This window comes from Centruroides sculpturatus, unplaced genomic scaffold (assembly GCF_000671375.1).
Source record: "Centruroides sculpturatus isolate CEXI.00-Female unplaced genomic scaffold, Cexi_2.0 scaffold1385, whole genome shotgun sequence".
NCBI lineage: Eukaryota > Metazoa > Arthropoda > Arachnida > Scorpiones > Buthidae > Centruroides > Centruroides sculpturatus.
In genome coordinates this window covers 89,275-109,194 of record NW_019385547.1, presented here as the reverse complement: position 1 = coordinate 109,194, position 19,920 = coordinate 89,275, and the positions used below count along the sequence as shown (strand labels likewise).

Genomic DNA, 19,920 nt, shown 5'->3' with positions numbered 1-19,920 from the left:
TTAAGATTCCGTATGACTTTTATCGATATTTTGAATATATGTCATTTAAAGAAACTTTTCAAAAGTTTTTTTAACTTTCCACCCTGTGGGCCTCTTTTAGCAAGCCCATTGTGGGCTTGGCCAAGCCCACAATGGAACTGATGGGTGATGAGAGATGGGGCCCGACATATCCGGACGGATCACTCCCCGGAAAATTCCTGGGGATTTTTCGACCCGTCTGGATTCTATCCCAGGTCCCCAGAGCAAAAACTAATTTTTCAAAAGGTTACAAAAGAGCATTTTTGCTCCCCAGTGGGGAAAAACTGCGTACATGGTAGGGTAAAAGTTTGTAGGATAAGATTTTTACGAAAAGCTATACAAAGTGTGTATTGATGAACAGAATTTAATAAAAAAATAACATTAATTTAAAAAATGAAAACTTTTCATTAAATTCAAATAATTTTTGTATATTCTCCAATCCTTGCATCTGCAACTACTCTTCCAGTTGATGTTTCTTTATTTATCTATCCAATACTGCAGATATTTGTTTCTTTATCAACATGTATATCTTACTGCACAAGGCGCAAAATCCTCATCTGTAAACAAGTTCTCATGTGCATTTTTGCCTCACATTAGCATGCGAACATTTGCCCCACATCGTTTTTTTCAAAAACAGATACTACCATCTACACCGAGAACATTTCTAAATGTTTATTCCACCGTAATGCACACGAGAAACGAGTCTATCAAAAAATCTAAGAAATGATTTTCTTAAGTTTATACATAATTATGAAATATAGTATGTAAACAATTAAAATATTATATCAAAAAAGAGAAAAAATGAATCTTACGTCATGATTTCAAAACTACTCACGCCAAATCGGTTATCATTAAGTTTTAAACAATTCAGCAAGAGAACTTATAAACTAATTCAGTAATGTCAACCTGACATTTATACAACTAATTATATCCCCACTGCGCACTTTTACCCCATTCTCCTCTGCTATTCCACAGGTTGCACAAAAGGTAGGTACACTCGAGCGGATGTACAATACTGTACATGTACTGTACATATATCCAGTCCCATTCCTCACAACTCAGCCGCTCCATTATAGATGTAGGCGATTCCAGAGGGGCCTGAAAAAAAGGTTTTCTTTTTCCTACAGGACGGAGAGTTTTAAAAAATCTAGCAACGAGTTGCACAACTTTCCCGGCTGTTATGAGATTTTATTTAAAAAATAACTTTTATATTATTAATCATAATAAATAAATAAAATTTTGTGTGGCGCCATCTGTTATGAGATTTTGTTATAAAAACTTTGTATAATTTTAATTATTATAAAATGACAAAATAATTAAAAATTCAACGTTTTTGGGATGACGCGCCACAAACTCTAATGATGTTATAAAATTGCTTGACAAGATCCAAATGATACTGGAACATAGTCAATAATATCCATAATTGTTAAACGACGATCATCGAGCTCCAAATCTCTGATTCGAGCGACGTATTGTTTATCAGTTGAAGTGGATGGTCTAGCAGAGCGTAGTTTATCTTCTACGCGTTTGCTGCCTTCCTTGAACTTTTTGTACCACTCGAAAATTCTTGTTTTTGATGTACTGTACTATCGTCACCAAAGACTTTTTGTAACATTTCAAACGTTTTTGTAGCAGTAATTCCGTTGCGAAAACAAAATTTAATTGTTACAATTTCATGATGAACTCAGGATATTTATCTTCTAATTTTCAATTAGAGATTCAGACTATGTACAAAAAATTATTTAATTTTTGAGTCTATCAATTAATCCTTTTTCACACACCATAGAAGTAGCCTTTACATTGGTTTGAAGAAAGCACTTCATAAAACGAATAACAATAGGTAAAATTTACAATTAAAAACGATCAGACGTCAGCCTTTCATTTTAGGTATCTGACGCCTTAACATTAAATATTTAGTAAATCTTCTCACCAACTGCCAAGTTTTATACCCTCTGTAACAGGTTCAAGCCCTCTATTGGTGGATACGAGTTATCTTTGATTTGCATATAGTTACAATTTCATGATGAACTCTGTATCAGGAACCTGATACAGAGGGTATAAAACTTGGCAGTTGGTGAGAAGATTTACTAAATTTTTAATGTTAAGGCGTCAGATACCTAAAATGAAAGGCTGACGTCTGATCGTTTTTAATTGTAAATTTTACCTATTGTTATTCGTTTTATGAAGTGATTTCTTCAAACCAATGTAAAGGCTACTTCTATGGTGTGTGAAAAAGGATTAATTGATAGACTCAAAAATTAAATAATTTTTTGTACATAGTCTGAATCTCTAATTGAAAATTAGAAAAATTTAATTGATATTCTTTGTTCAGTTACACTCGACATTTTGAAAAATCGCTGGCGCAAAAATTCTTTACACTCAAAACAAGCGTTTATTTGCAAACGAAAACAGATGATGACGTATTGATTGCTGCTAGATATCTATGAAAGTCGTACAAAACGACGACAGCGCCCACTTGCATGAGTTCAATTTAAATGAATTATTTCCGATACTTCTTGATCACAGTAGTACATAATTCTTCATACTAATTATAAAATGTTTAATAAAGTTATAACAAACTTTCGTAATAATTAAAACATCAATTCTTAAAAATACAGGGTGGTTAGAATTAAACTGACAGTACTTAGACATGGGTGGAGCCGACTCTACTGAACCGAATCGAATGAAATTCTGTACACATGCAATGCAGATCACGGAAAAAGATTTACGAGGGTAAATTAGTTGAGGTTTTCACCTTTAGGGGAAATGTAGCGTGGGGTTATTTGAAAGATCGTGTTTATCAGGGGCATGTGTAACTTACTCCTATCGGAGCTGAAGCCGTAGTGCATGTGTCCAAGATTCGTCCTGAAACGTTACGTGCGGCAGTTGATTACTCGATTTTACGATTGCAAAATATGATCGACCGAGAAGGATCTTACAGTGAACATTTACTGTAAATGTGTAAAATGTAATTTTATTCTTTTAATAAAATTTCGTGCTCTTGTCTTAAAATTGTCATCCTTGCAGCGCCACAATTTCCTCTGAGCATAAAGGAATATTCCTGGAGATTGTCAAACATTTTCATATCTATCTATATATATATATAAATGGACATGTATGTCCCTATATTTCACTTTTCCGCAAAAACTACACACAGCACGTGAATGGTGTTTGTATGTGGTAGTAGCCTCAAGTCTCCATTCGTGCATAGGGGTGGTTGCGTCTCGATAACTATAAGGGTGCGGGAGATATGAGGCTGAAAGTGGCTTTCTATTTCGAATGTTTTGTTCGAATTAAATTCGAACATAAAATTCGAATATTGGTTCGATTATAGAACGATTGTGAACGTTCCAGAAACGTTGAAAATAGTTCGTTTGACTAAACGTAAAAATTCTCTAATTAGTGTGGAAACGGGGACCTAATTCTTGCATTCTGTGAAAACGGGTAAGATTAGCTATAATGTAATTATCTTAATCTTCACTATCGTTACTTTTTGCCCAGCGAAGCGGGTCCTTGCAGCTAGTTTAAAAATAAAATCAGTACGTTGCTGGACATATTAACTAAATCTGAACAAAAAGAACAAAATTAATGTTGCAACGAATAGTATATTCGGCCTCAGGCCGAATACCGAATATTCGGCCAAACTATTCGGCTCGATTAACGCACGTACGAAAATTGGCGCGCAAACCGCATTATGGCAAGGACCCTGCTCTCTATTGGCCCGCTGTCACTACGTTTCGCCAATCGCGTTAATTCTTGATAGTTGTAGCGGACAGACAAGAGCGTCATGACAGTATGTGATAAATGATGATATCAAGTGTGGATAACAATAAGCTGCCTCGACTTGTTCGATTATGTTATTTACTGAATTTCATATTTATTTTCACATTTTTACAGTCCTTCACGTGTAAATAACGGAAAAAGAACAGAGAAGGACCGTGAAAATGTGAAAATAAATATGAAATTCAGTAAATAACATAATCGAACAAGTCGAGGCAGCTTATTGGCGCGAAATTCGCGGCCGTCAATGCCAAACAATTGTTGTCATAGATTTCGGAAAACTAAATGCTTGTAATGAAAATCACTTAGCGTGCACGGACGAAAGCCTGGGGCTGTTCGGGCTACCAAGCTGTCTCGAATCTGTGAAATCATAACTGTGACTTAATTTGACGTCCTATTTGTCTCTTTTCTCCTTTATCACCAGGCTATGAGTCACATAATTGTAAAATGGGAAATCTACGACGGAAAAGTGACAAATCGAAAGTATCGTGAGCGCGTATTATGATTTATGCATAGGCATACGTGGACTAGAGCGATAGAGGAAAGAGAAAGGGAAGAGCAAAGACGAGCGCTTAAAAAGAAGGATATGCAGGGTCAGACCCTCAGATGTATGACGATTCTCGAACGAATAGGTGTGTACGTGTGCTGATCCTTGTAATTATAAATTGTGAATACATGTGACTAATATTATTTTCTTTTTTATTTTGTGCATGTTATAAGTTATAAATAAATATAAACAAACAACACTAACCCGATAACATTAAATCTAAATACCAAAATCAGTAGGGGGGCGGCAGGGGCGGCAAAATTTCACAATAAATAATAATAATATCTTGTAAGAATTTGAACCATTTTATTTCATATTTTCGACCACCTACGATTCGGACCGATTGAAATGAGCACGGAATAGTGGGAATAGTGTTACCATCCTACTCGCCGTCCGACCTTTTTTTTTTTTTTTTACTTGTTCGATTCATTCGTACTCATCTACACCTCCAATATCCAATAGGGCTAAGTCATCTGGATCAGTGTTTTTCAACCTGTGAGTGGCGAAGCCTTACACGGGGGTCACGGGTAGAAGAAAAAGACAAGTGTTTGTAGGTCCTACACTACAGTAAAAAAAAACTACAATTTCAGCGAGAATTACGGCCCACCCCAGAAAATGATAGCGGAAAAAGTGTTGAGCTGATTTGCAAAAGGAAATAAAAAGTAGAAAAATAGAAGCTGAAAATTCAGATCCTAAAAAAATGGTCAACAGTTCCCTGTGCCTGATGTTATAATTAAAGGAAGTTTCATACTTTATGTGTGTTAAATTATTGTCGATTCTGCTGAAATTTTCATTTTAATCAACAATAATTTGTCTCAACAGAAAGAAAATTAAATACATAGTTTTTAAAATCACTGATATAGTTTTAATATGGCCCTAGGAGAGTCGCCAGAATTTTTTAACTTGTAAAGGGGTCGCGTATTCAAAAAGATTGAAAAACACTGAACTAGATTACTTACGTTACTCCTGCCCAAGTTTCCCTAGTCCCTAACTGTAACTGATTTAGAACCAGCATGCACTGCAAATTATTCTTCATTGCAAAATGATATACGCATGCGTCAGGAACTTCTGTTCGAACAAACCTCACCTGCCGTCAGGGTCGGCGATTTTAAAAAGGTGGCAACACTAGCACGGAATTTTTCATTACTTTTTCCTGTGACGAAACTGAATTTTAGTCTTTTAGATTGAGATACCTAAATAAGGGGGCGGCGAAATTTTCCTCAGCCCCGAGCGGCTGACACCCACGCTACGCCACTGACCAAAATGATTAATTTACTGTGTTTTTGTTATTTCTTACTCCTGTTTTTAGGTATTCGGTATTCGGCCGAATAGCGAAAAATAGGCCGAATACCGAATAGTAACCGAATATTCGTTACATCACTAAACAAAATTACATTAAGATTTTTTTTAGTGTAAAAGTATGGCCATTTTGCTACTACATTTTAGGATTTTACACGATTCTATAAATTTTAAAATAAAAATCAACAAAATTGCAGACTAAATAATTTTCTATGAAGTAACTTTAGTGTAGAAATTATTCTTATAAATTTTTAAAATAAATATATATAAGTGTAAAGAATAAAATTATCTAATTTAAATTTTTCTTTGAATTTATTAATTGAATAGCTGAGAAAATTACATAAATAGAGTAATGTAATTTATATTTTAATGCTAATGTTCAAGAATATTGAGGTCAATAGCTCCATCATTTATTTTTAGAAACATTTAAAATTTATATTCGTGCAACATTTTATTAATTATAGAAACTAATAAATAAATGTTAACTATTAATTATTTACAAACAATTAAAACGGTATTTTAATTTTATTATTATTAATAAATTTAACAGATAAAAAAAAAAAAAATTAAAGCAATTGCTACCACATGTCGTCGCTGAAATCGAGCGGGTTAGTTGACTTGTAAACATGTCTTCGCCCTGTTGGGTTGTGCTCTTAGCTTGCGGTTCGTATAATCCTATAACGAATATGCATCTTAGAATGTTTGGTAAGTTTATCTTCAGAGAACGAAGTTAATTATTGTAAATATATAAAAATAATTGAACAAATTGAGCCATTTTTATATATATATACGCTATATGAATGAATATATTGGTGGACATTGCCTTAAGATCGATTTGAGTACTTTCGGGTGATTGGTCAGACAAATGTCGTAGTTGATGCGCCGTCCAATGAGGCTACTTGTCTCTAACGTGTTTACTAATGTTTTCGTATTACGCAATAACTGTTTTGATTTTGGATATACTTTTCTATTTGATTATGGTAATAGATACCGTTTACTAATGATTTATTTTAAATAAAATTTTTGATTTATTTTCGAATTAAATGTGTTTGTTTATATTTTGTTAATAAATAAATTCGACGAAAATTTTAAAGAGATGATTGATGTCAATCTTTTAAATGTATTTAGAATTTTAAGAGAAAGATAACTAAATTAGAATTTTCGTTACACAATTTGTTTGTGTATGTGGAATATTCGAAATGACAATATATTTAAGTGCACAAAATAAGAAAACATTATTCATACCAAGTGCAAGTGTATTTGGTATGAATAATAAGCAGATAGAGACTACAATCTTATTACAACACTTCAGGTTTGCTGAGAGAGAAATTTTTATTTAACAAACGTTTTCAACCTATTACCATAGGTTGTCTCCAGGTTTTGACTAAATTTAAAAAAGCATGCCAAAAATAGAACATTTTGTATTATACTGTATATTTGTATGGAGAAGAATGTAAGAGATTCTTAGTTCCAATTGTATAACAACACACTGCTAATTACATTTTCAGACTGAAAATAGAATAAATATACAAAATATCTGAAAGGAAACTGAATATTAATAATAATTAATAGACCTTTAAGTTATATATTTCTTAATTGTTTTAACATGTCTGACATGTTTAATGTCAATTGGTAAAACCAGAATTTCTAGTAATTGTAGTTATTAGGCACAGAAGAGGCTAGCTTTGTATCTGACGGATTCAGACCGGTGAACTTTTCACTTGCTGCGGCAAAAGAAGTTATTTCGATACCTATATAAGTTGCTGGAGCATTTGGCACCAGGGACAAACTTAAATGTGATGCCTTTTGGATAAGCTTCTCATTAGTCTGTTACAAATTTAAAAATTCTGAAATCACTTTTACTTTCCTGTTATATATAAATAACAAGGGAAAGTAATGGAATCATGTCAAATTTGATCCTCTGAGTTTTTTGCAAATCTCCATGTTTTGAGACCCCTGAACCCAAAAAAGTAAAAAAAAAAAAAAATGGCAAAAACAGTTTATGGATATATGTGTGTGTTTGTGTCTATTTCACTTAATATCTTAGGATAAGATAAAGAAATGAAATTTAGCATGGTAGTTTGTATATAAAGGAGCATTGATGCTATTAAATTTTGGTTGTGAAAGATCAAGAGGATGGAGTTGTTGGGCTTAATGAAGATTTTACTTATTAGCATTTACAATGTTTTATAAAACTCATCTCTACCCTAAAAATTAAGTATTTTGCAATTTTATAATAATTAAAAATACGTAGAGCAATGTTTTATAAAACTCGTCTCTACCCTAAAAATTAAGTATTTTACAATTTTATAATAATTAAAAATAAGTAGAGCGTCGATTATCTGAATCAATTGGGGACTGTGGTTGTTCGGAAGATTGATGTTTTGGATAACCAATTATATACGAAAAAATATATTAATTTATCCCATCTTGACATTTTTCTCCATTGTGTGTCACTTTGCGTTGAATTTTCATCGATGTTAAGCCTAATGAAGACTATTGTATTGTTAAAAATTATTTTTTTATTTTATACAAACAAAATAAATATATTGAAAAATATAAAAACAATAAAAAATTATACTTCAGAAGTTAGTTTAGTATCAAAAACGTAAAATATTTGAGTAGCCCAAGACATAGCCAAAGATTGCAGTGCCACAGCACTGGCAAAAATTTAAATTTGTCGACTGGAATTCTTTCGGATGATTGACTTTCGGATAATCGATGCTCTACTGTATATAAAGTTTTTATAAGAAAATCTTAACAGATGGCACCAAATACAATTTTAGTTATTTATTTCGATTAATAATACAGATGTTATTTTAAAAATAAAATCTTATAAAAGCTGGGAAAGTTATGCAACTCATTGCTAGATTTTTTTATTAATATAATGTATATTGTATTTCATAATATGATTTTTCATACTTGTGTGTGACAGTTTTCTTATGAATTTATTGTTTGCCCACACAACGATTTTGAAATTTTGGTACCCAGGACACACCTCTGTCTCTGCCATCTCTGCACCTGACAAATCTTTCCATGATCCTGCTGCTCATAGGAAAGGCAATCCTTGTAGCTGCTGGCCATGGGAGATGTGATCCTTGCACTGCCAGGTATGGAGAGTGTCCTTGCACTTGCTGACATGGAAAGGCATCCAAGAACAAAGCAATCAATGGTGATTGCTTTGTTTTTGTGTTCTGTTCATTTTTGTGCCTATTTTCTATTGTTTGTTTCGTTTATTAAGTTATGGCAACACAACACTTGGGCTATCTGCCTAGGGGGATGCCTTCCGGGAGGGATTTTTAAGGGAAACTGGCCCCTATTTAGGCATTACAGACTTGGAGAGAACCCGGAAAACTCCATGTGGCCAGCCTGTCTGAGTGAGGCATGAACCCATGACTGAACTCCCAGTGTTCAGTCATGGGTTCGAAGACCGATTGGTCACTGGTGGGCCTGCCTATTTTCTATTAGGCACATGCAATGCTGTTTTTTTATTTTCTCCCCTAAATTCCGTTAGGCATACTCAGTTGCATTAGGAAGCATGGACGTTGTCATTTTGACTCTACTATATGTCAAAAAAAGTCATTGATTCCTCAAATATTCTATGTATTCCATAAATATATATAAAGTAAGCCTATTACAAGTGATGTGCCATATGTGTTCACAGGCCAGATTTGTTCTGAGAGCCATAGTTTGAACAACAATGTTTCAGAACATTGAATTCACAAAGATTGATTTATTTTTACTACCATCTCTTATGTGTAAAATGCCTTAACATTTAAAAAAATTTAGTCAAAAATTACATTTATTGTACACAAAAATGAAAACATTATCAAAATTTAATTTATTGTATAAATAAATATAATGAAAAAATTAAACACAAATATAAAAAATTTTTCTTTCAAGACAAGTGTTTTTGATTAACAACACACTATTTGTATACTTTTAGAAAAACAGTATTTTGTGACCTTTCGAGTTGGCACCTCCTTAGTGCCCTGTCAGGATTGACACCACCGTGTTTAGCGGAACACGGAAACCGAGATGGCGATTACGTCACACCGTTGCACGAGCAGACCCGTACGTGGACAGACGGATTCATAAGGTTAACCGATGGAGAGACAACATGTGGAAGTGACTCAGATAAACTTAACAATTAACAAGGATTTATTTAAAAATAAATTGGATAAAGTTTTGTTGCGGAGAGAGAGAGTTCACATAAGGTTCGCGTGGTGATAAATACCTTCAGTAATAGATATCCCGGTCGGGTCGTGTTGAATCGGAGAACAAGGTAATAGTTCTTCTTATGGGCTTTTTCAGGATGTATCCAGGGGTGAAATATCCAGTCAAAATGTCCCTTTTGATTTATCCAGGCTCTGTCGTGCACTGACACACACAGAAAAAAGGTTATCCTATAGGCGACTATTAAATGGGTGATGATTAAATGGACGACGATTAAATGGGCGATGACTTCTTTCCTCTCCGAGGACTAAAATGGCGACTAACTCTTTTCGGCCGTCTCTGGTGATATTCATGGACGATTTCGGACGTGCAGAGGTTAATAGTTCACGAGAAAGCATCATGTTGCCTTCGAGAAAATGTAATGGGAGACTTTATCAGGTAGCTAAGACCAACAATTGTTGCGTAACTCGCGCAACGTTACTTTTAAAGACTAGTTCTAATATAGGAATTTCTGCTATCTCACATCACTCTGGCCTTTTGAAAATCGGGCTTGTTCGTGAAGGTGCAAATTCAATTTTATATGGTGATATAAGAACATCAATAAGTTGGACTTTTACTCTCTCTCTTTTTACTGTTTACATGTTGGTAATAGGAGTACAAGTTATGAAAACAAAGATTATTATTGTTTATTTAATGACTAGTATACAGATTTGGTTTTACACTCTCTCTCTCGTTTTGTGTTATGCAGTTAAAAATAAAACACACGGACATGTGGTTAAAGGTAAATATAAATGTTGTTTTAATAAAGATAAACTTTGGTTACAAAAAAAAAAGATATTGGTTATATAATACATATAATATTTATAACATGGTTTGTATGGTAATACAAACGATATATAGATGAAGGGATGAAGAAAAGTTATGAGGCTGAGTTTCTAGGATTGGACTGGTGGGGAGGATGGGAAGTGGAGTGGGATGAAGGAGAACGAAATATAGGAGTACGAGCTGCATGTGGGATAACTTCCGGATGACTGGTGGGAGGGGTAGCTTCAATTTTTTTTTCTCTCACTTACGTTAAGTCCCTTGTTTTGTTACCTTTGGTTGAGTGTTGACTCCATTCTTAGGCAGGCTAGCCTTTCGTTTAGGAATTTGACTTCGTTGAGGAGTGGGAAGGATTCAAGGTTGTTCCTCTACCGGTCCTTGACTTCTCAAGGCATAAGGAGGTGAAGGAGTTAGTTCAGATTTTCTCGTTTCTTCGTTGGTAGTTACGTCTTCTTCGTCTCCTCTTTCCGATTCTGTCTGTTGTTGTATCTCGGTGAGGATGACTTCATCCCATGGATCTATGAACATGGAAGTGGAAGGTAATGGTTCTTTGGATTTTGCTGAATTTGAAGTTAGGATTGGTTGAGTTTCAGATTCATTCATTTCTCCTAATTCTTGCTGGGCAGTGCCATGTTTTAAACGGTTAGCGTGGACATGGAGGGTTGTTTTGGTATGGATATTTCGATTATAAAGTAACAGGGCTCAATTTAGTTATAATGCGAAATGGACCTGACCATCTGGGTGCCAGTTGCTTCTTTAGACCTGGAGAGAGAGCGATCTCGTTAAGGAAAACTCTATCCCCCACTCGATAGGTTGATATTTTATGGGTACGGCGGTGTTGTTTCTGACGTTCTCTAGCAGCTTGCTCAGCGTGCTCTTGAGCAACCCGATGTGCGTTAGACATTTGTAGTTGCAATTCTGCGGCAAAGTTCTCTTCCACATCATATCTCGTTCGTGTAGGACGGGTAATGAGATTAAATGGGTATGTTGGGTCCCTTCCATATAGCAAGAAAAACAGGCTATCATTGGTAGAAGCATGGACTGTGGTATTATAGGCGAATAAAGCATAAGGAATCCACTCGTCTCAATCTTGTTGATCCTTCGAAACATAATGTGATATAATGTCAATGAGAGTTCTATTAAACCTTTCAACTATTCTGTTGCAGGCTAGGTGATAAGCTGTTGTAAGCAGTCGTTTAATTTGAAGTAATTCACATACCTCATTGAACATTTTTGAAATTAAATTTGGAGCTCTATCAGTAAGAAGTTGTACTGGGGTGGAATGTCTCAAGATGATATTAACAACAAAGGCTTTAGCAATAGTTTTACTAAGGGTGTTAGGCAGAGGTATAGCCTCGGCATAGCGGCTAAAATGATCGACAAAGACGAATATATATTTATTTCTGTTATTGGTAATGGGTAAAGGACCTACTATATCCATAGCAGTACATTCAAATAAATGTGTTAAAGGAGGAAATAGCTGTAACTCAGCTTCAGTTCATTTATCCTTTTGTTTATGTAGAGCACATCATTGACAATTTTGACATGTAGGAGGACACCCTCCGGCCACCCCCGCTGTACCCTGCCCTAGGTATACCAGCGGTCTATCCTCTTTTCTTGATGCATTCCCTACCTACAATTAATGTCTTCAATATTTTATTTATTTATTCCACGGGTGCACGTTAGGTCGAATGGTTTCTTATTTTCTTTCTCTTGATGAGGATTGTTCTCATTGTCTTCCTGACTTCTTTGAAATTTTTCTTGCTTAAGATCTTCCTTATGTCTTCATCTGTCTCTACTTGGTTCAATGCTAATTCCATAAGTACATCTGATTGACGGTGCTCGGTGTCAAAAATCGGACAGTATAATAGTACACGCATCGCTGTGTCCTCTTGTCCGCATTCACACAGTGGATCATTCACGAGTGAGAAGCCATAAAGCTTGCTATTGAAGTCTCCATGTCCAGTTATGAACTGTGTTATGTAGTGGTCACTTTTAATCCATTTCATCTTTTGTCTCTCGCAAACATCGTTGATAAGTTGAAAAGTGTATCTTCCTTTATTGGTGTTATTCCACTCGTGCTTCCATAGTTCCAGTAAATATTTATCTACTTCCTGTCTTCTGTCGCGTCTTTCTTCCTCTGTGTTGGCACTTCCGAATTGGCAATCATAAATTTTGAAGTTCTCACCTCTTCTTATGTAGTGTCGGGCTGCTGCCCTCCAAATTTCGTGCTCTATGGGTGGCGTATTGGCCACCACTTGCAATGCTGCCATGGAGCAGGTCTTGTACGCTTTCAGAACCCTCAGAAGTGCTGTTCGCTGTGCACTCTGCAATTTTCTTCTCCCGTGGGCCTTGATTTTATCGACCCACGCTGCAGCCGCATAACTTAAGATTGGGACGAAAAGTCCTTTATATATCGTGATCATTGCTCTATGGTCTAGTCCCCACTCCGCCTTCGCCACTCTGCCTAGGCGGTTAAAGTGCTTAGCTGCTTTGCTACTAATAGCCTTTATATGTTCGGTGACATCAAGGTTCTTTCCTATTGTGACACCAAGATATTTAACTGTATCCTGTAATTTGATTGTCTTGTTGCTAAGCTTGATAGTTGGAGGTCTTTGAGCACTCATGCTTCCCTTTAACCAGGGCTTTAACAATACCATAACTGTTTTCTCTTTTGAGAATTGTAGTTTGTGGGCCTTGGCCCATTCTTCCTGGACTTGCATTAGGTGTTGTCCTTGTGCTTCTAGTTCTCTTCTGCTGTTGGCCTCTAAGATTATCACCTCATCATCGGCGTAAGCGATAGTATGGAATCCTTGTTCATTTAAGTTCCGTAAGTTTGAGTCAAAAACGAGGTTCCATACGTCCAGGCCCAAAAGGGAGCCCTGGGGACATCCTCTGTATATTTGTTTTGTATTCGTTACAGTGTTTTCCATAATAGTAACTTTCCTATCATTCAGATAGTCTTTTAATAGCCAATATAGGTTCTGTGGGCATTTCCGTTTTGCCAACTCAGCTAAAATGTTCGGCCACCATAGGTGGTCAAAAGCGCCAACTATGTCGAAGAAGACTCCCAACACATACTTAGAGTCCGAGGTTTCGACTACCTGTCTTAATCTTTGGATTGCATCCGTGGTCAATCGACCTGTTCTGAAACCATATTGACATTCCTCTGTCCTGTCCACCACGTCTATTTTTAGCCGAAGCCTTATAAGGCCTACTAGCGCCTTCCCTAGAAGTGGGAGGAGGCAAATTGGGCGGTACGATCTCGGATCTCCTCTATCCTTGTCCTCACTTTTGATAATAGTGACCAACCTTCCCACTTTCCAATCAGTCGGAAATATACCGTACTTTAGGCAGGCATTAAATCCTCTTAGAAGATCTTCCTCTATGATGTCGTATGCTTCTTATATTATCACCTTAGTTATGTTGTCTTTCCCTGGGGCTTTGCCCCTTTTCATCCTGCCAATCACACACTTTAATTCTGTGTTACTAAATGGGTTGCTGTTTTCCTCACATCTGTAGTAATTAACACTCCGGCGAATCTCCCGTTGTTCTGATGTGTCTTGTTCGGGATCATCTGGCTTAAAGAGCGAGTTCATAAGGTTGGAGGTGGCTTGCCTCCAGTCCAGGCCTTCAGACGTATCCGTCCTAATCGAGCCTAGGGTTTGAACCCTTTTAGCTTTCCCCGTGTGCAGTTGATAAGGTAAACTCTATGGATTTGCGTTACCACTCTCTGTGACAATTTTGACAATAGTTCTTTATATCTTGGTTCATAGTTTGCCAAAAAAATAAGGGTTGAAGTTTTTGTTGCATTTTCTGGGGTCCCAAATGACCGCCAATTGGAGTGTCATGATAGGTATGTAAGATATGTGGTATTAAGATGGATGGTATAACTAATTGTTCCAAAGTATCCCCCTGATGGGTAAGTTGTAAATGATAGAGGGTTTCCTCTTCATCCAAGAAAAATTTCTCAAGGTTAGGATGAACAGTAATAATATTTTCTAAGTTCTGGATGATGGAATTCCATTTTGGATCTCGTCTTGAATTTGGGTTTTGGAGTAAATAGGTACAAGTTCTTACGTCTGGGTAATCTGTTGAATACAACTTAATGCATCTGTATTTTTATGGCAATCTCCTGCTTTATGGGCTATAGTAAAGTCAAATTCCTGTAAAAATATAATCCATTGGGCGATGTGAGAGTTTGAACTAGAGTCCTTATTACTCATAAGCCACCTCAATGGGCGGTGATCAGTTATAATGGTGAATTTCCTGCCGTATAAATATGGTTTAAAATATTTTGTCACTCATACCACTGCTAGGCACTTCTTCTCCGTAGTGCTATAATTCTTTTCGGGCTTCTGTAATATACAACTTGCACAGGCAATGTTGTAAAGTACTAAATTATTTTTCCGACGATTATCGACACGACTGCGTGCTGACGATTATCGACACGACTGCGTGCCAGAAATAGCCGTTCCCTAACGGGTACTTTACGCGGATTCGCGTTAGTGTGCCAGGCCTGGACTTTAAGCGTGTACCAAATTAAATAATGACAGTTTGTCAATAACAAATCAAATATTTAATAAAAGTTCTAGTAATAACTATATACAAAATTGAGTAAAAATCAAATAACAATTTATTCAATGAAAATCAATAAGAATCAACCTGACAAAACTCAAATCAATCTATTTTCTAACTTAATTCTATTCCCCTTTGGAATTTGACAAAAATCAAAGACTTAATTTATGTAAAAGAATTCTTATGAATTAAAGATCCTAATCATCGCCTCAATATACTAGGAACCTTTTTCCTCAATTCTCAAGACTTTCTCTAATCGTCAATCCACAAATCGAATAACTTCAAAATTGCCTTGGAACTATTTTATCCTATCGGACACCTTTCTCTCGTTTGCTGCTACGAAGCTCACCAAGCTCGTTGCTAACAGAAGCTCACCTCGTCCATCTTCACTTGAGATTCGGATTTTATACTGTGAGGTGACATCACAACTCTGAATGCAATCACTCCCCTCATTTACATACTTATTTGCTAACAATAAACTTTTTCTATTTGTCTGGCAGCCTATTTTCTGACAATACTCGCTAACCTTTTACATTATTCTTTTTGACAATTTTCGGGATGTTTTTATTCTTTAAGGTTTAGCGAGTCCCTAAGTTGTGCTTGTGGGGTCTCCCCCCTTTTCTCGGTGCGAACTTACTTTTTTCTGCTCGGGAGCGCAAGTGTGCGCGAGTTTTTTCTACAGTGCTTTTCTCTCATTGGTGAGCTGGTTTCTCTTTATTTTTTAAGTTTCTAAGGTGAATAGTGAGGAAACCTTCATCCTAACAAAACACAATCCCCAAACAAAATATAATAAAAAGCAAAAATAAAAGTAAATAAAAATAATGCTCAGACTTGGTTCCTTACAATGGGCATTTCCCCTTTGTCATCTTCCTGTGATAATACTTGCCAAAGTGATTATCTTTTTTAGTCTTTCAAAACTTTGTTCTTGCTCCTACCCCCACTGGAACTGAGCATCATTCTTTAATAGGTTCGTTAACGGTTTAGCAATATCTGCATAAGATTTTATATGACGTCGGTAATATCCGGTTAAGCCTAAGAATGATTTGATATCATGTTTGCTAACAGGTTTAGGAAAAGTCAATACACAATTGATTTTATCCAGGTCCGGTCATATCCCCTCATCTGATACCTCATGTCCCAAAAATTTAATCTGTCTTTGCAAAAAATGGCATTTTTTTGGTTTTAATCTTAAGCCAGCAGCAGCCAGACATTGAAAGATCTGTTCCGTGTTAAATGGCTGTGAAAGTCTGAGCTGAAGGTTAAGATATCGTCCATATAGACGAGGCAGGTTTTTCCTTTTAACCCATGAAGGATAAAGTCTGCGGCTCTTTGCCAAGAGGCAGGGCTCCCTGCTAAACCCATCAGCATACGATTCCACTGATAGTGTCGTCGGTCGGGACTAGAAAATGCTGATTTCTCCTTATCCTTTAGGGCTAATTGCCAGAACCCTGAAAGGGTGTCCATGGTGGAGAAGTATTTTGCTTGTCCCATCAAGCTGAGAGCTTCCTGCACCAAAGGTAAGGGGTATGGATCATTTTTAGTCACTTTATTTAATTTCCTATAGTCTATGATGAGACGCCATAGTCCTGGGTCCTTCTTTTTAACCAATAATGCTGGCGCTGACCATGGTGATTTTGAATGGGTTATTATATCATTCTCTAGTAATTCATCAATGATTTCATTTTCTCCCTCTGAGCATAGGGTATCTGATATGGAGGTTGATAGATGGGAGAAGCATCTCTGGTATTAATTTCATGTTCAACTACCTGACAATATCCTAAGTCGTAACCGTGGGTAGCAAATACATGGTGATATTTATATAATAAATCTAGTAATGGTTTTTTCTTTTTTTTTTTTCTGATATGGGACCAATCAAATAGTCGACTGAATTCCTCTTTGGTAATGTTTGGGTTAGGTGATAGGTTGATAGGCTTCGAATTTGGGGAAGGTTTGTCCTCCTCAGCTCGAAGAAAGGTCCCTATACATTCTCCCTTAGGAATCTTCCTCGGTTGAGTGGAAAAATTGGTTATGCGAATAGGCACTTGTCCTCCCTTCTTAGTTTTAACTAGTATATCTGCTCTCACAACTCTGTCTTGCTGCAGTGTCCCCGCTTCTATAATTCCAACTTGGCCCTTTTTCTTCACTCTGGTGATTCGGCCCATTGTAATTACTTCTGTTCTTGGGGAAAGATTACAATCTGTCAATAGAACTACCTCTCGAGTTGGTTCTGAATTCTCTGTGGATCTTGGTTCCGGAGGTCTATTTTTATAAATATCTGGGATTGAAGACTGCCTGGGGCTCGTGCATTTTCCAAAATTTATATAGGCGCCCTTACGATTTCGTTTTCTATCCACCTGTGCTAATGTTGCTGTTCTCTTCCTTTCGGGCCCCTTTTGGAAAGGGATCTCCTCTCCCTCGGGGAGGATTAATATTTCTCTTGCTAAACAAATCATTAATCTTTGTGAGGTAATGATATCTCTTCTGAATAATCTATCAAATGGTTGGGTAATCAAATTATCAACTATATAGCAAGAGTATGAGAACCATAAAGGGCCAATTTCAAAACAAACGTCTATGGCTCCATAGGTTATGATTCCATGGCTGGTATCAAGTTGTACTATCAAGTTGTACTCGAGCTATTCGTTGAACCAGAGCATAGGAAAGAAGCGTTACTTTAGAGCCGGTATCTATGGCCAATCGAACAGAATATCCATTGATATGACAAGATAAATTTGGTTCGAAATCACGGCCCAGCGATTTAATTCTCCCTTGGTTACTATATATTAATTGCGTCTCGCTTTCTGCTAGGTATTTGTTTGTCGATGATCGGAAATGATTTGTTTCTCCAGGTGACTGGAAGTGGCCCCTCCTTGAATACGGGGGACCCTTAGTAGATCCTTGATTGGTCCCTCTTCTAAGCTTCCTCTAGTTTACTTTATTAATTCGCCCATATGCTTGTCTCTTAGGCGATATTGATCAAGCTCGTTTGATCCCTCGACATCTAAGATTATTCATTAAATTCCTTGTTCCATATCAAGGGGCATATGTAAGGTCCTGATTCTCCCTCCTTGTTCTATCCAAGTATGTATCTCGGGGCCCTCAGGGGTCATCGCCTAGTCCCCCTGAAGATTGATATTGTCGTTGCAAGTCTCGATAATCCTGCAGACGCCAACCATGGGGAGGTCCATGTCGAGGATCTCCTCTACTATAGTTCGAGGGTGTCAGTCGTTGAAGTTGCTCCTGAATTTTCGTCAATGTTTCTTCTAAAGGGTTATGGTTAGTATCCTTTTCGCTAGTGTTATCTACAGTTCTTATTATTCCCCAGGGTCTTCCCGTCAATTGTTCTATACTTTCTTCACTAATAGCTATTCGCATTGCCTTATCGAAGGTATCAGGTTCCTTTGACATCACGTGTCACTTTATTCGATCATTGAGTCCACTCATAAACTGCACTAATAACTGTTTGTCTCTTTCTTTTTGCTGGCACCGTTTTACAACTTCCCATTCCTGTGCATAATCACTAGGTTGCTCTTTAATAACTTCTACCACTAAGGTTTGCAAGCAGACGGTGTAAGTCTGCACGTCTTCTCCCAGTGCTTGCACGTAAGCATGAAACTTTTGTAATTGTAAAGAGATAGGTTCCTTTTCAAATCTTTTGATCATAAGCTTTTTGAACTCATCATAAGTTGTTACATCTTTCATCATAGCAACCTTCCATGCAAAATCTCAGGCTATCCCCATTAATTGCAATTTAGCTACTCCTAAGCATTGCGCCTTGGTCCAATTTGTCAATTTACCAATCTCATCTAAGGACTCAAAAAAATCTGTGACCTTAAGGCCATCTGGATCTCCGGCAAAAGAGGGTATGAGAGGAATCATGCCTCCAAGTCCGCCTACCACAGCACTTCCTGCTGTCTCTCCACGCGACGCGCGACCTTCTTTCCCTTCCATTTTCCTAGTTAGTATCAGTTACTACCTTAACATCCCACGCTCACAATTTTTTTTAGAATGGGTTCTCAACCAGTGTTCTGTGTAGCACAGATGTTTGAAAAGTTGCCTCAAGTATTCCATGAAAAACATTTTGAAGTCTTTATTGCAAATTTAATCCAATACACTATAACATATTACTTTATTTGTAGACAATTCCATGTTTTATTTTATTCAATAAAATAAAGGTTATTAATTTATTGCTTTACTATTTCATGAGAATAATAAGCATGTAATTATTCATTGATTTTTGAATATATAGATGATAATATTCCTTGTAATTATACAATCGAGACCTTTCTTTTGCCTCTAAAAACTCATTTTAGAATTATAGATTCCTCCACATGATAGTATCAATAGTGCGGGCACTGCCATCTTTCTTTCACCATTGTTCCTAAATGCTTACAAACAGCAGTGCACTCCCATTGCAGAGCGACTGCTATTAACGAATGCACCCACAAACTGTTACCAGTTGATGATGCTCATGCTGAGATCATATAAAATGAATAATCCTTTGGTAAAATATTTACTTAAATAATAAATAAGTATTTTACCTATGAAAAAAATTAATAATAAATCCAATTTAAATAAGGATTTAACATGTTTTTTTAATTTTTGGAACCTAACCCCCCTTTTCGCACTAGTTCTTTGTTTCGTATAACACGGATTTGCATAACACAGCAATTTTTTGGAACGTAACTCCCTAGTTATAC

General features: G+C 36.4%; 1 protein-coding gene across 1 annotated transcript in view; it reads left to right on the top strand.

The window, feature by feature from the left end:
* Positions 1 to 6,231: 6,231 nt before the first annotated feature.
* LOC111639993 (nicotinamide/nicotinic acid mononucleotide adenylyltransferase 1-like) overlaps positions 6,232 to 19,920 on the top strand; it is a 25,501-nt gene continuing 11,812 nt past the window's right edge. The window contains exon 1 of the mRNA XM_023385986.1: positions 6,232 to 6,349. Within this exon, the coding sequence (XP_023241754.1) occupies positions 6,271 to 6,349 (79 nt within the window). The 5' untranslated portion in view covers positions 6,232 to 6,270. The remainder of the gene's footprint in view (positions 6,350 to 19,920) is intronic.